Source organism: Vigna unguiculata, chromosome 7 (genome assembly GCF_004118075.2).
Source record: "Vigna unguiculata cultivar IT97K-499-35 chromosome 7, ASM411807v1, whole genome shotgun sequence".
NCBI classification, from domain to species: Eukaryota; Viridiplantae; Streptophyta; class Magnoliopsida; order Fabales; family Fabaceae; genus Vigna; species Vigna unguiculata.
This window is the reverse complement of record NC_040285.1, coordinates 28,077,156-28,093,064: the sequence shown is the minus strand read 5'-3', so window position 1 is coordinate 28,093,064 and position 15,909 is coordinate 28,077,156. Positions and strand designations below refer to the sequence as shown.

Sequence of the window (15,909 nt, the reverse complement as noted above, 5' to 3'; positions counted from 1 at the left end):
CAAGAGTTTGACACCTAATCTATATAGTTCAAGCTTGCCTTACATGTAATCTTAGGTATGCATCACTTATACAAATGATAAGTTCAAGACTAAACCTACACCAATGACACAAGGTGTTTATATGACTTTGGACATCATCAAAATTAGCTTCATTGGATAAAGTAGGTTCCTCCTTTCAACAACTAAAACTTACATTTTTTTATGCAGGAACTAAACTTTGAAACAGTTACAATTACAAAAAGGTACTAGACTAAGTTAATCATACACATATTCTTGTGAAAAGTTGTCAAAATACCATGGTAGATGTTAACAAGTTTTCAAAAACTCATTTATTATACGTCAAGTAATCCAAATAACTATAGATACTTTCAAGGATAAAATTGTATGATAAATCTAATTGTCAGTGTATACTATGTAGATATTAACCTTGTTAAATAATTGCCTGGACCCTGAGTACCAATTGATGAACCAGAAAATACTGACACTTCTCACTGCTTCACAATGTGTTCATGTGGTATGCAGGCTGTTACACGCTTACCAAGACCCAAAACAAGAAGAATGATTATTAGATTTGAATAGTCAACAAGAACCTAGCACATCTTCAACTCTTAGTATCAAAGAAAATGCTGTTCTATGTTCTCAATCAGGAAGAATTAGCTCACTGTCAGCATCTGCCTCGGTCTCAATCTTAGGCTTTGAAGGAGCCTGGCCGGCTCTAGGGGCCTGCCTCTTAATACCACTCACCACATCATCAATCCGCAGAAGCATGCAAGCAGCTTCAATACCAGTCTTAAATGTCTGCGCTTTCACAATGTATGCATCCCAGATCTAAAATCACATTACAACAAAACATCTTCACAATTCACCCAACAATCCATGCTTATCAACTGATCAAAGAACGCAACATAGCTTGTATTAAGTGGGGGAGGGAAGCAATGGGAATAAAAATGTACTTTTTTTTATTCTGTTGTCTTCTGGGAACAACCGAATCGTGTTAGTTCAATTCTAATATAATGATAACTAACTTTGGTGGGAAAAAAAGGTAATTGGTGGATTGGGCAATCTTTTGCATGATTTACAAATAAAAACACCTTGCATTCTTTCATGTCAGTGATGTCCCCAGTATTTCCATTTATGCCAATCCACGCATTTTCTCCATTTGCATGCTATATTCCAAAAAACACCAATATCAAACATAATCAGAGAAAGAATCATCAACAGCTGTAACAGAAAAAATTCTAACTTTTCCTTGCAGTGCGGTCATAGTGCGGATGACATTTACTCCCAATTTTGTGCCAAAGTACGGGGGATCGCCTCAAAAGCAATGGCAGCAGCTTCATAAGGCCACTGTTAGTCGACAATAACATCAAAATGAGAATAACCGTGGGCAAACTACCAGGAGACAAAAAATAGTATTAGTAGACAGTTACTATCACACTCACCTTCTCTATACCTTGAACAGATAAACTCTTCTGTTTCAACGTCGCTGATACAGTCAATTCCGTAGCACCACCTCCAGGAACAAGTTTTGGATTTTTTATTATGTTCCTTGCTACGGACATGGCATCCTGTCATGGCAAAAACTTTAGAAAGCAATGATCAAACCGCAAAGGTCTAAGTAGAGATCAATAGTCTGTTTACCTGGAGGTTTCTTTCAACTTCATTTAGGAGATCCTTGCTAGCACCCCTCAGTAGTACAGTGCAAGCCTTGGGGTCTTTGCATTCAACAATAAATGCAAAAAATTCATCTCCAATTTTCTTAACTTCAAATAATCCGGCACCAGTACCAACATCAGACTCCTGTAATTCATCTGGTCTGTTCACAATAACAGCACCACATGCTTTTGCAATTCTATTATTATCAGTTTTTCTCAGCCTTCTGATTGCACTAACTCCATGCTTGCTCAGAAAATGGCATGCCAAATCACTAAGGCCTTTCTCTGTAATTACCAAATCCGGTTTAAACCTCAATATCTGCATGCAGAGCTCCTCAATGTATTCTTCTTCCATTCTCAATAGGAGTCTCCAGTCTTCTTCTTTGAGCAGTTCAGCGTTTGTTTGATTTTCACCCTTTTTATACTCAAGAGGACAATCAAGAAGAATGACACGGGGATTAACAATCTTTCTTTTCATTTTGCCAGGGGAAATCACATCTTTGTTTATCATAACCCCTTTAAGAACTCTTGAATCCTCCAGCTGCCCACCAGGGACCTTCTCAACTTTTATATAATTTTTAATATCTACATCTCTCAAACCTAGGCCAAGATCAATATCTACTGTGGTAGTAGCATCAATAGCTAAATCCTGAAAGTTAAACAAAGTAGAATATGCAAAAATATGAATGGGTAAAAAGGTGTTAACCTGTTTCATAAAAACTACAACAATCATTTACACAGTCAAAATTATAATCCAATTCATTAAAAGAAAATGATAAAACAATGAGAAGAAGGGGAGTAGATAATGCAAAATATGTTACATTTCTACTACAAAATGGTTTAGGTAATTCAATCCTACAAAATCAACTACAAAATCAACTTATAAGATAAGTTTTTCACTCACTTATATAATATAATTTGATCATATATTTGATAGATGCAACACTCTTACTGATGCAGAGGATTACAGCAGTTTGATAACGGATAAGAATAAATCTAATGTTAGGATACGCTCTTATACCATATTACAAAGTGGTTAGCCTATCTACGATTCATTCAAATGGCCACTCACCATTATATCCCCGTACCACGTCCAATAGTGCTAAACATGAAGGGGTATATTGGAAAAAAAAAGCAAGTCTTACATCAACTAAGCATAGTGTCAAAATGCAATAGATAAGCAGGAAGAGTCCTCAATTTTAACTGATGGTGTAGGATTGAGTTTAGTCTAAACACACTTTCTAAGATAATATTAGAATCTATCTTAAATCCATTAAAAGGTCTCTCATTATGTTTACACACCTACAAGCTCAATATGTTGGAAGTGAAGGATGTATTTGGAAAAATCCAAAACCCCCATCAACTAAGATAAGTGTTAAAATATAGAATATAAATAAGGACAATCATCACTTTACAAGATGGGTTTTTTTTTTTTTGATTAGCAAAACTTTACAAGATGGTTTTGTAGTTCAATCGGGTTTAAACCACTTTGTAAGAATTTACTGTATATGTACAAATTTTATACAAGAAAATACACTACTAGAGATGAATGCATAGACAAAGACATCTCAATAATTCAATATGTCCATCATTTAACCTTGTCTACTTGTCCATCAAGAAACTATATACTTGACAACTTGACAACATTGATACATTTTCATTTCAAGTAACACAAAGATATAACACTTGACAACTTGCAATATCTACTAATGTTGTGTATATCCATCTTTCCCATGCACTAAATTTTCACAAGTCAGAAATAAAGATAAAATAACAAAAAAGACAAATTGAAACATAAAAATCTTGCCCACAGTGTACAAGATACTCACAGCAATTAAATCCCCAAATTGACTAGTGAATTTGGTACCTATGCAGCTTTTGAGTATCCCCAGCATAGTACCTCCTGCAGTTTTGTTTACATTAAGATTGTGTATCTAAAAAGAAACTAAATATCAGCAGTTATGCATATTTATTTAGTGGATAATGGACCTGTGCTATGCATAGATATTTATAGAAATGTAAAATTGTAAAGAATTAAAAAAAATCAATAATGAGACAACATCAAATCAAAGATATAACAGATTTAAGTATGCCTTAATTATTTCAAATTCTAAAAAATTTTCTTGTAAACCAAATTTGAAATCACATTGAATACTTGTCCTTTCTCGTATGTTATTAGTATCTTCAAACCAGCACGTGAAGTAACTCGTGAAAAAGCAACATGGAATACTTTTTATAATAGCCTTTCTTTATTTGTTCAACTGATTAGATTCAAATTTAAAAGGATAAATAAATAAATAGAAAGACCTAAAACCAAATTAGTGCACAGAGTAATCTTAATTTAAAAGCAAAAAAAAAAAAAAAAAAACTAAAACAAATCATCTATAAGGAAAAAGTATTAGTTTCAATCTTGTAAGAAGAATTTTTTTTTATAGGAATAGGAAAGGCATTGAATGTCAATTTAGGATTCCGATGTTCTTAAATAGGCAAATCAATTTAAAATTGAAATTTTCGTGCTGTAGTTATAATAAATGCTAATCATTAACTTTTCAATGTGATTGTTTCCATTTTTATGTACAATAGAATGTTTACTGTTATCATGAAAATTAATTACCCCTATAATGTTATATTAATTACCTTAAAATTTATTGTTGTTGAATTTTATCTTCACTAGTTTATTTGTTTAATCTATATTTACAGAAGTAACCTTAATTTTAGCAAAAAAATTTATCTGCAATAGCGATGAGTCTCACCAGATGAAAATTCAATTACCGAAAAATGTTAAAAGCAAATCTATCAAGCATGAAGTCCAGAAGCTGAATCTAGCAATTCGCCTCTGGTAGGCAAAAGGGTTATACCGATGTTTATATGGCTTTAAGCCACAAGAACAAAGTCACCCCGTCAAGCAAATATCATCCTAATATAGAAAGGGACCAACTCACCAAATGAATAATATAAACAATATCAATTTGGTAATAGTGCAGTTTTCTTGTAAGTCCATGGTCTTCCTAGTAATTATTATTACTATTATTATTATTATTATTATTATTATTATTATTATTATTATTATTATTATTATTATTATTATTATTATTATGTTACTACAAATTGCCAGAGGATTCTGGTAAACCCGATTTCATTCACTGTTGGGGAGGTCCGTAAAATTTTCAAGTCCCACCCAACTCTAGAAACTATTTAAACAACCACCTATTAAGAAACTCCTTCTACAAACGAAATGAGTGGGGTACATTATTGAAAAGTCTCAGCTCAATGTAAATTTCTGCAAATCGTTTGGAATAAGAAAGGGGAAAAGTAGTATCAAAACTTACGATCCTTGGCATCAATGGGCATTGCAATTTTGTCAAGGACGGCAATGGCATCCTCCAAAGCTTTATTATAAGCTGCAGAAAACATTGTTATATAAAGTCATCATATACAATACGCTATCCTTTTAGAAAAGAACCACTGGTTAATACTTATATTACCTCGACAAATAACTGTAGGATGATAACTCTTATCTATGAGTGCTTCAGCAACATGAAGCATCTCACCAGCTGCAAGTGGGGAGACAACATATAGCCCAGTAAATCAAATAAAGATCTGTCCCTCCATTAAGCACATAACAAAATTTATAATTCATCAACCCCGGGCCATTAATTGTTACTAAACTGTGAAAATACAGCAAAAACAAATATGTGGAACATTCACCCTTAAGTTTCAATTTCATAATCAATTATCAATTATAAAGAGATTTCCAGCATAGGATGACAAAAAGTATACAAGTGCTCCAAACATACCAAGAATGATGACAGATGTTGTTCCATCTCCAACTTCTTCATCTTGGGTGCGACTCAATTCAATCATAGACTGCATCCATTCAAATAACAGAGCGACATTTGAAAATAGCAAACCAAATAGAAATTAAACCTTTAAAGATCAACAAGGAGACATAACACTAGATTTTCTCAAAAGAAATGGTCTAAACTGATTTATAACAATATTTCTGCAAGGCAAGCAAATGTCAAAGTAGTGGAGGAAGAGTGATAAACCATGCCTTTGCAGCAGGATGAGCAAGATCTATCTCACGCAAGATAGCATTTCCATCATTTGTCACCACAATACCTATTAATTACAAGGAAATTGGGGGTCAGGAAAATAGATTGAAAAATAACCCTTGCAAATTAGACATTGCCATAAGCACTAAACAAAAACCAATTTTTAAATCAGAACCTATACCTCCTGCACAATCCACAGACAATGTTTACTAAAGAAATCACCTTTTCAAGTTAGAAGAGCCCCCACTGCCCACACCAAAAAAGTAGAGACTTCAAGGCATTGTAGACATGACTCGTTAAATCTTTTCTCTTCACAATTAATGATTAAAAAAGGGTACAGCTCACAAGAATCATCAATAATATAAAATTGTGTAAGATAAATACACTAACCTCCCGCAGCATCAAGTAGCATTTTCAACATGGACCTGGGTCCCAAGGTTGTACGAATTATATCAGCAACAGCCTGATAGACATCAATCATATTAGAAGCATTAGAGAGTTGACAAGAAGATGAACTACATGACTGAAAGGATACAATATGCGGATTTGTTTTAAGTTTTGCCATAAACACATATATTGAAATATTTATTTTTCTTCAATAAGTGCTTGGAACATCTATGATTACATAGCCCTTCCAATAAAGGAGAAAACAAAAAACATACTATTACTACTTTGGAATTATACATACAAAACATGAAGAGTTCATCCCAAAAATAAGGGCAAAGTTTAAAACTACAAATTTTTGAAACAGAATCCTGAAAAATAAACTAAGAGAGGAAAATGGGGTACTAAACACATGTTCAGCACAACTAGGAAGTCACCCTGTCAAATTTCATAGTCTGATGTTTACAGTCACTTTTCCTAAATATGAGATAAGCTTGCGTTACAATTTTTTTCCTCAAGAGGCTAGTCATCTTTCTTCATAAGCTTCTAAACTCTATTCTCCAACAATGATGATTAAATTACACATAGATATAAAAATTTAATTAAAAGGAAAGACCAAACATGCCACTTCACAAACTCTAAGCACACTTCAGAGTATGACCAACTCAACCTTTTGAGAAGGATGAAATTGAAACATAAACAATTACTTCCCCTTAAGGACAATAGGTAGAAAGACTTTCTGTTATGACAAAGCGTGGATTGTACGATGGAAAATCTGAGAACTTGGAGGGTCAAAATGAGTCACCACTGGAAACCAGCCAAGGTAAGGGATCTCTTCTGGGCCATGAACTAGAAGCTAAGGCAAGGCCAAGCACTACCAATATGTGGATAAATAAAAAAGCAAACCAGAAGATTTGGGTTGTGTTAGGATGATTGCTTAACACTAGGCCAAAAACTATACTTAATAGTCAAAGTGCAACTCTTTTTACTTAACAGTGTAACCGTCCAAGCGTCAAGATTCGTTTGTGATCTGGTCCACTTGGTCTCTGCCACGGGACAATTGATGCCACATGCAAATATAGGTTGGGCGGATTCAAATAACATGTCTTGAAAAGTCTCACATCGCTTAGGATAACCAAGGGATGAGTGTTAGTGACTATATAATGGGCTCTAAGTTTATGATGTCCCTCACCCCAATTCAAAGACACTTCAAGCTTGTATTTGACTCTTCTTATTTCTTATACTCTTGTGATAAGAGCGTTGTGGAATGTGGGTACATGGGGTCAAAGGGCATGGGAGAGTTGTTTATATGTTTCTTTGTGTTTATTTTATTTCTCTTCTAATAAAGTGATTCTCGAGAGTTTTTAAGATAACCAAGGGATGAGTATTAGTGACTATATAATGGACTCTAAATATATGATGCTCTCGTCCCGAGTCAAAGATACTTCAAGGTGTATTTGACTCTTTTTATCCTTATTTATTGCTTTAGAGAGAATGTGGATACTTGGGGTCGAAAACATGGAGTTATTTATGTATTTTCTTGTATTTATTTTATTTCTCTTCTAATAAAATGATTCTCCAGAATTTTTTTCAAAGAGGTCGGGATCGCTATGCATTTGTTTTACTTTCTCTTGCACTGGAGAGTGGCTCTCTCGAGTTTTTCTCTATCCCAGTCCACTCTCATTTATCCTCATTACCTTTTTCAGTAACTGGATGCAATTTTTCCATCCATATTTCTTCGCTAACGGTGGCTCTTTGATATAAATTAGAGACGATTTGTCGCTTTGTTGCAGTGCAGCATTTTTTTTGTATATATTATCTACTAATATCTATCATTAGACACTTTTTTAGGCTTGTCTCAATCCTTTAAACTTATAAATTAAGTTTCCCTAAAAGGAGGAATCTCACAAAGTAAAATGTCAATAACAGATTCATGCAAAAAAAAAAAAATACCATAGAATAGTTGGTAATTTCTAACGCTTCATACCTTTGCTGCATGAATATTCGCATGTTGCGCTTTGGTTCCAGACTCACGTTTCAGTGAATCCTCTGTCCAATGTAAACAAACATTCGATGAGTGAATCAATACATTACAAAATGTTAAAAACGCACCAAAGATACTCTATCTTAATTTATTTAATTTACAAAAACCAGGTACAAGCAATGCACTGAAGTTCAGTGGACAAATTAAAATTAAAAAAATAACCGAGAGGGAAACGGTACGTTATTTTTATTTGACTGATTTCACACGGAAACTGAAGACGTCCAACTTCTTAGAAAAAAACGAAGACAGTGCTTCGAAATTGAAATAAAAAAAATAAAACGACAAAAGTTTCCAGCAAAACAAATAACAGTTTAAATCAATTCAATTATCTTCAGACTTTACAGAGCACGCGGACAACTGTAGAGTTATTTATGTATTTTCTTGTATTTATTTTATTTCTCTTCTAATAAAATGATTTCTTATGCAAAATGAGATTATTGAAATGCATTAAGAACAAAACGAATCCACGAAAAAGAAAGAGAAGTTACTGAGAACTAGAATCGGCGACTGCATGCTCTGGAGCTTGAAGGCGATAGGAACGAGTTGTTAGAAGCAGAAAACGCTGCAATGACACACACGGTTTCAGTTAGAAGATTCGAGTTCGTGCATAGGGCGAATGTAGAAGAACAGAGAAGAGTGTTGAAGAGAGGAGTGAGAATTGCGATGAGAGAGAGAAATGCATGTGTTAAAGAGCGTTTAACAGGGTTTGAAGGAAAGTGACGACGGGTTTAACAACTAACAGATTGGTGGTGTGGCCTTGCTAGTACGTAAAAGAGTGAGGGAGAGAACGAGCACTTTCACTTTTTCAATTTTTGGCAAAACTGAAACGAATGGTTATTCACCCTATTTTCTCGCTTCAATTTGCTTATTTATGTTCATTTGTACTGAATCAATGATTTAAGAAGTCAATAATAGAGTTAGTTATTAGTTCTCTGTTTTTTTTTTCATCTTGTTCTTAATCATGATGGAATTTTGAATGCCATACTTTAATTGCTTAAAATTATACATAATGTGACTATTTTTAGAATTTTGATTTCTATGACTATTTCTTTTCTCTTGTCACGGATCCTCGAGTAGAAACTAATTTATTCGTAGCACTACACACACAAAAAAACAAAAATTAGAAACTAATTTATTCGTAGCACTACACACAAAAAAAAACAAAAATTATATATTGCATAAATTTTTAATAATTACAAGAAATATTGAATATCTTAATAATAAAAAAATATCAAGAACAAGTGAAAAGACTGAAAAAAAAATTCTCTCCTCTGAGAATTATAGCGGGTGAGCATGACTGCTGTGGTAAACATGATGGGCACCGCTGTGTTATTACAAGTAGAGGTAGATAAAAATCCTATTTCATATATATATATATATAAAAGTAAAATCTCTAATAAATATGAAATGCGTATCTTTAATACGTAGATAATGAATACAAATATTTTAATTTTATTTGAATAAATGATGTCAATATAAAATAATTCTAGGTAAATTGTTTGTGACATTCATAGTATACTTTCAAAACAACTTTCTCTTTTCTTTTTTGGCTTTATGCAAGCAGTAAAAAATAAATCATCATGTTATTAGTGTTATCCTCGTTGTCGTTGTATCTTTAATTATTGTATTGCATAAGATTAGAGTGTTTTTATGGAGTATAAGGTCTGATTGGGTACATATTGATCTTTTAGGACGATATGTACCTGACCCACACCAACAACGCAGTTATTAAGTATCTAATAATTTGGATCAAAGCCTAATTAAGTAAAATCCGTATATAATCATATAAAAGACATACGAAGTACATCAATTTCCTATTCATTAGTATTTACTTTTTATACATCAAATTAACTTTAATATGAGTGTCTTTTACTTTTGGTGGCACATCCCCCTCCTTTATGACCTTTGAGAACAAGTATTTTTAGAGTTTGAAAACGTATATCCTTTGAAATTATTGCACTTGAAGCATTTTACACACTTTTGAGGACACACATATTTATTTTATTAAAAAATTATAAACTTAAAATATTAATTATTTTTTAAAATATTTTTTTAGTATAAAATATTTAAATATTTTTAATATAATATATATTTACTAACATAAAAAACACACACAAACAAACACCAACTCTTATATGCAGAGGCGAAAGAAGATTATGATAGAGGAGAGCCACGGCTCCTCCAACCATTTTTTTTTTTGTTTTTTTTTTTATTTATTTCAAAAATAATATTTATATATTATTACTTTATTTATATTAATTGATTTTTATTTTATTTTATTTTTTATATTTTTTAAAAAAATATATTTATATATTATTACTTTATTTATATATTACTACTTTATTTATATATTATTACCTTATTTATATTAATTTAGTTTGATTTTTTTTTTAAATTTAAAAATCACATTTTTTCTCTATTATAATTTTTTATACTTTTTATTTGGTTTTTCTCTTCCATGCTTCCATCTTTTTCTCTCATTTTATTTCTATCTCAATCTTCACCATCATTTCCTTATTATTTTCAAAATCAAATTGTATTACGACAAAATTGAAGAGTTAATGAACATTTTGGACTGAACAATTTCTTCTTTTGAGTAAGTTTATTTTTCCCTTCTTTCTTTAAGTAATTTGTTTTCTTTTTGTATGTGACTTTTCTATGCTCTAAGCATATCTCTATCTGTTAGAGATCATAAAATCATGTTTTAATTGTTGATCAAACTCTTCTTTGTGTAGATAGAGTTATTTTAGGCTTTGAAGTTGTGTAAGGGAAGAGCAAGATTAGGAATATACTCTAAGATAAAGGAAGCTAATCATTTAGAAGTTAATAGTTTTCTTAAAATATTAGTCTTGTTTTTAAGATTTAATTTGGGATATTCATAATTTTATTTTATTTTTTTGTAAAAAGAATTGACAAATTTATATTAGAAAAATTATGATAAAGAGTAAAAGAAATTATTCTTTTTTCAAGATGAAGGCTTGTGATGAAGATGAAAAAAATGCATCTACGTCATCTAAAATTAAGAAACTTCATGATAATCCAAATATTGAAGAAAACGAAAAACAACTCTCTAAAGTTCCTAAAGTTACATATAATGAATTTGAAAATACTTTAGAACATGATCTGGAGAAGCGTCTTCAAATCTGACAATACCTCAAATTGATGAGGTACGAAAGACTTATCTAAAATGGAATCCATATCAAATGCATCTAGAAAATTATCCGTTGTCTGGTAAAGATGATCATCCAAGAAGATTTTAGTACACATGGTTTAACTTATTTCCTTCATGGTTAAAGTATTTGTCATTAAAAGATGCTACATATTGCTTACCGTGCTATCTTTTTAGTATAAAACCAAGCGGATGACCTGACTCAGATGTTTTCATTGTTACAAGTAATTGAGTTTATTTTCATTGAATTCTAATTGGCAATAAGTTGATTGTCATTAACATGTTTTAACTTTTTGAATGTTTTTTTATAGGTTTTAAAAGTTGGAGGAACATTTTGACTAAAGGTAACTTTTGTTTTTTTTATATATTATTGTTGATGATAAACTTTATGTTACTTTTTCAGATATATTATTATTATATTGTTTGGATTATATTGTCATGAGTGCTTATTTTGAATAAAAAATGATGTAAGAAATTAATTTTTTAAATTAAAAAATAATAATTCATATATAACAAATATAATTTAGCCTCCTATAATTTTTGGTCAAATTCCACCACTACTACATATACAAGAATTTAAAACTAATTTATTCTAAGATTTTTGAAATAAGCAAAGTCGTCTTTATCGGTCATTTTAAAAATTATAAAAATAGAGAAGGACCAATATATTTATTGGGTTTTTTAGGACTCCCAACTCATTAAGAGGATGAATATTTTTTTAATCCTTATTTTAGGAGAATGTTTGTTTCTCACTCTTATTTATAATTATTACATGTTTTGTTTGCTAAATTTCATTTATATTTTTTGTTTTTAGAAATTTCATGTCTAAAGTAGACAACCTATAACGAAGTGGGAGTTAGTAACAATAAAAAGGGTCAAAATTTCTGGATTGTTCTTTGTTGTTCTTGATGGTTTGATGGTGGTTGTTTTAGAGAAGAAAATGAATTTATTTAGACAAAAATTATACTATAAACATTAGGGGATGCAAAAACATTTAGGAATTATAACTATAGCATATTTGTGAGTTTGTGTTTCCTTTCATAGTAGTAGAACGCACATACCTTGTTCCTCTTCTCCAAGATTTCGTCTTTATTAAACATAGTTACAAAACTTAATAAAATATTCATTCTCATCTTATTCAACGATATCAATATCATTTAAAATATTTATTATCTAACATATTTAATGAGAACAATTTCATTAAATAAAACTTAATGAAACAATAATGTTATAAAAAAAAGGATAAAAAAGCATTGTTACGATGAATAACACTAATAACCATATTTTGAAACATCAAATAAAATATTAAGCATTGCATGACTAATAAACGACACAACATTTATTTACATGTTGAATAAATGACATAACATCTACTAGTATACTATATCAAATTTCATTAAAAACATATTTAAATGCAATTACTTTTGAAGTTTCATATAATGTATTTTCAACATTTGTCAATAGAGTCTACATTACATGATAAATAATTTTTAACTAGGATTATATTTGGTGTTTCTAAACATGTTAAACATTATTTGTTTTTCTTTAGGTAAAACTATTGTTGTTGATGAATTACCGATGATTTTTACTAATTCTTGGAAGCATGACTTACATGTGATTTTGTAACCGCGATACCTATTTGTGATTTTACGATCCTCGTTACTTACATGTGATTTGCAAATCCTTGATACTTATCGCTAGTTTGAAAACTCCTGGTACTTTACAAGGAACTTGGAAAAAAAATTGAGGAGTGCCAAATTAAATTTTATATGAAAGTGTAACATAAAGTTTATTATCAAAACAGTATATAAAAAGAAACAAGTTACATTTAGTCAAAGTGGTACTCTACGCTCTTTCAATTACTTGAAATCGTTAATAATTTAAAATCTTCAATAATTGAATCAAAACTAAAACTTGTTGAAATATCTCTTTCAATATAGACTATCATACTACTTGCTAAAAATTCAACCTCCATCTTATTTCTCAACCTGTTATTTACTATTTTCATTGCAGAAAACGATCTTTCAGCTGTAGCTGTAGAAATTGGAAAAGTCATGATAAGTCAAAGTAATTCATCAATCAAGTAATAAACTTATGCAAAAATTGAGGACGCTTTCCTATATCACGTTCTAAAGAACTTTCAAATTCATCATACGTAACTTTATAAACTTTAGGGAGATCTTTTTCATTTTCTTCAATTATTTGACTCACATAAAATAGTTTTTCATATTTAGCTGACGTAGATGCATTTTTTTTATCTTCATCACAAGTCTCCCTCTTGAAAAAATGAATTAATTATTTTATTCTTTATCACAATTTTTTTAATATAAATTTATCATTTCTTACCTATTTATGAAAATGTAATTTTATTACTGTTCAGTATACACAATACACAATTTTATTATATGTAAGAGGTAGACAAATTGTTTAAAAAAAAAAAAGATAGCAAAAAGTGAACTTACTCAAAGGGATAAATTTATCCATTCAAAATATTCCTAAAGTCTTCAATTTCATCGTAATATAATTTAATTTTAAAAAAGATGAGAGATTGAAAATAAAAATTGAGATAGAAAGAAAAAGTAGAAAAAAATATGAATGTACTAGACAAAAAAGGAAAAAAGAAAAATAAGGGAAACTAAAAAGGAAGGGGAAGAGAGAGAAACTAATAAAGAGGAGAAAGAGAGAAAAGAGTTCCAAAGAAATAAAACAGGTTTTGAAAATAAGATTTTTCTCAAATTTATATAAATAATATATAAATATTATTTTAAAACATATATAAAAAAAAACTATATCTCAAAAAGTTGGAGGATTTACGACTCTCCCATAACAAAGGTTTGTCCATGTTTACGATGATTTTATAAATTTTTAATAAAGTTAACATCATGTAAACAATGTAGACGTCATAGAGAAACATCATTGACACATCAAAGAAAATTTAATATCGTTGAGTTGGAGAGAGTATATACAATAATTTCTAAACTAAGAGATCAAAAAAGGTTCAAGTTTTGAACAATGACCAATTTCAAATTTTCATTATAGTTAAGAGAAAAAAAAATAATCCTTTAAAAAATTGATTTCACATCATTTTTGTTTCTCTCACAAGAAAAAACTAAACTTTTAAGTGCAAAAGTTGTGTACAAACACAATTCAACCCCTTTTTGCAACTTTAGATAGACATTTATTATATTATTCAATTAATAATATTAATAAATGTTATTTTGTATCGGTCTTAAGTCATTGTGTCAACATTAAGTTCTAAGACAATAAATTCTAAGATGAAATAAAAAAAATATTGATCAATCAATGAAACACAATTCATATCCATTGGATGTAGCACTAAAATAATAAATAGGATATATTAAAATTTTACTTTCTATCACATTTTATGATATGAGTCTTAAAGTAGTTTATTCCATTTTGTAATTTATCATTTAATTAATCCTTAACTACGAGGAAAGATCCTTTTCAATTCTATTTTTAAAGCTAAGTGCTAAGTTATTAACATAATTAAACTTATTATCGAAAAGTTCAACCAAATCATCTTAGTCGAATAAAAAAATTAGTAAAGTAGTCAGGTTTCAATTTGATCAACGTAAATGCAAAGCATATTAAGTCGATTGCTTACTAGTCGGTTGATATTACTTTAAAAAAGGTTTGTATTTATACAATCAATAATGAATCGGGGTCAATCAGATCCTCTTAGGCAGTGCCAATGGTTAGAATGCCCCAAGATTTTGATGTCCTCTTATGGTTATAGGTTGATTTTTCCTTTTTCTTGTTGAATCATGATTAGGCCAACCCTAATTAAAAGTCTAGATAGAAAACTATAAATACAAGTCAGTCAAAGATATGATTATTAAAATTTTCTCGTATATTTATTACAACATTTATTACTATAACCAATCAAATCATTGATCACTCAAGCATTAGAACCTTTTTAACAAGTACATTGATTGACGGAAGGACCAAACAAGTGATAAGAGGACCCAATGAATAACTACAATGAAGAATCAAAGACCAAACAAATGATTTTAGTAGAGGTCTGAGTTCCTATACCCGAAACACTAGGTAAAAATACATTGATAACAAAAGTGGTTGAATAAGTAAATTTTGACTATAAAAAAGATTGAACAAAATATTAATAACAAAATAATTAAAAGCAATAATTACTAAAATAATGAAATAGGTAGAGTTGAATATAATTTAATCTAACGCTTTTCTAATTTGCAAATATCAATAAATTAATTCATATAGACAAAAAAATTGTCAATAAGATACACATAATCAATTCTATCAAATTTATCATAAGTGATGATTTCAATGAATGAAAAATTTTAATCATCATCCTTCATCATTTTAATATTATATTCTTTGAGTGCAAATTAGAGTAATAAATGAAAAGCAAAATTAAAATATACTATTCATTATTTTAATATTATACCATTGACTACAAATTATGGTCCACCATTAGATGATATGTTTTCCTATTCAACCATAAAAACCACTTGTCAAAGCACATTTTTTCCAAGAAAAAAACATTGTTTTTACAAAGTTAATGATCGGATAGAGTTATGATAGGAAGGTAAATGTAAGAATCTAAGA

General features: G+C 30.0%; 1 protein-coding gene and 1 long non-coding RNA gene across 2 annotated transcripts; both read right to left on the bottom strand.

The window, feature by feature from the left end:
• Positions 1-369: 369 nt before the first annotated feature.
• On the bottom strand, positions 370-5,528 carry LOC114191361 (T-complex protein 1 subunit gamma-like). Its single transcript, XM_028080531.1, is given in 10 exon segments — positions 370-828; positions 1,092-1,166; positions 1,244-1,287; positions 1,290-1,347; positions 1,443-1,568; positions 1,642-2,304; positions 3,485-3,558; positions 4,985-5,056; positions 5,141-5,209; positions 5,453-5,528. Coding segments are annotated over 10 exon segments (1,446 nt in total). The 3' UTR covers positions 370-639.
• Positions 5,529-5,719: 191 nt separating this feature from the next.
• LOC114192603 lies at positions 5,720-6,253 on the bottom strand. The gene is made up of 3 exons (XR_003606121.1): positions 6,101-6,253; positions 5,892-5,956; positions 5,720-5,777 (listed from the first exon to the last, which is right to left on the bottom strand). It is a non-coding gene; the product is annotated as an uncharacterized LOC114192603 (long non-coding RNA).
• Positions 6,254-15,909: the final 9,656 nt, after the last annotated feature.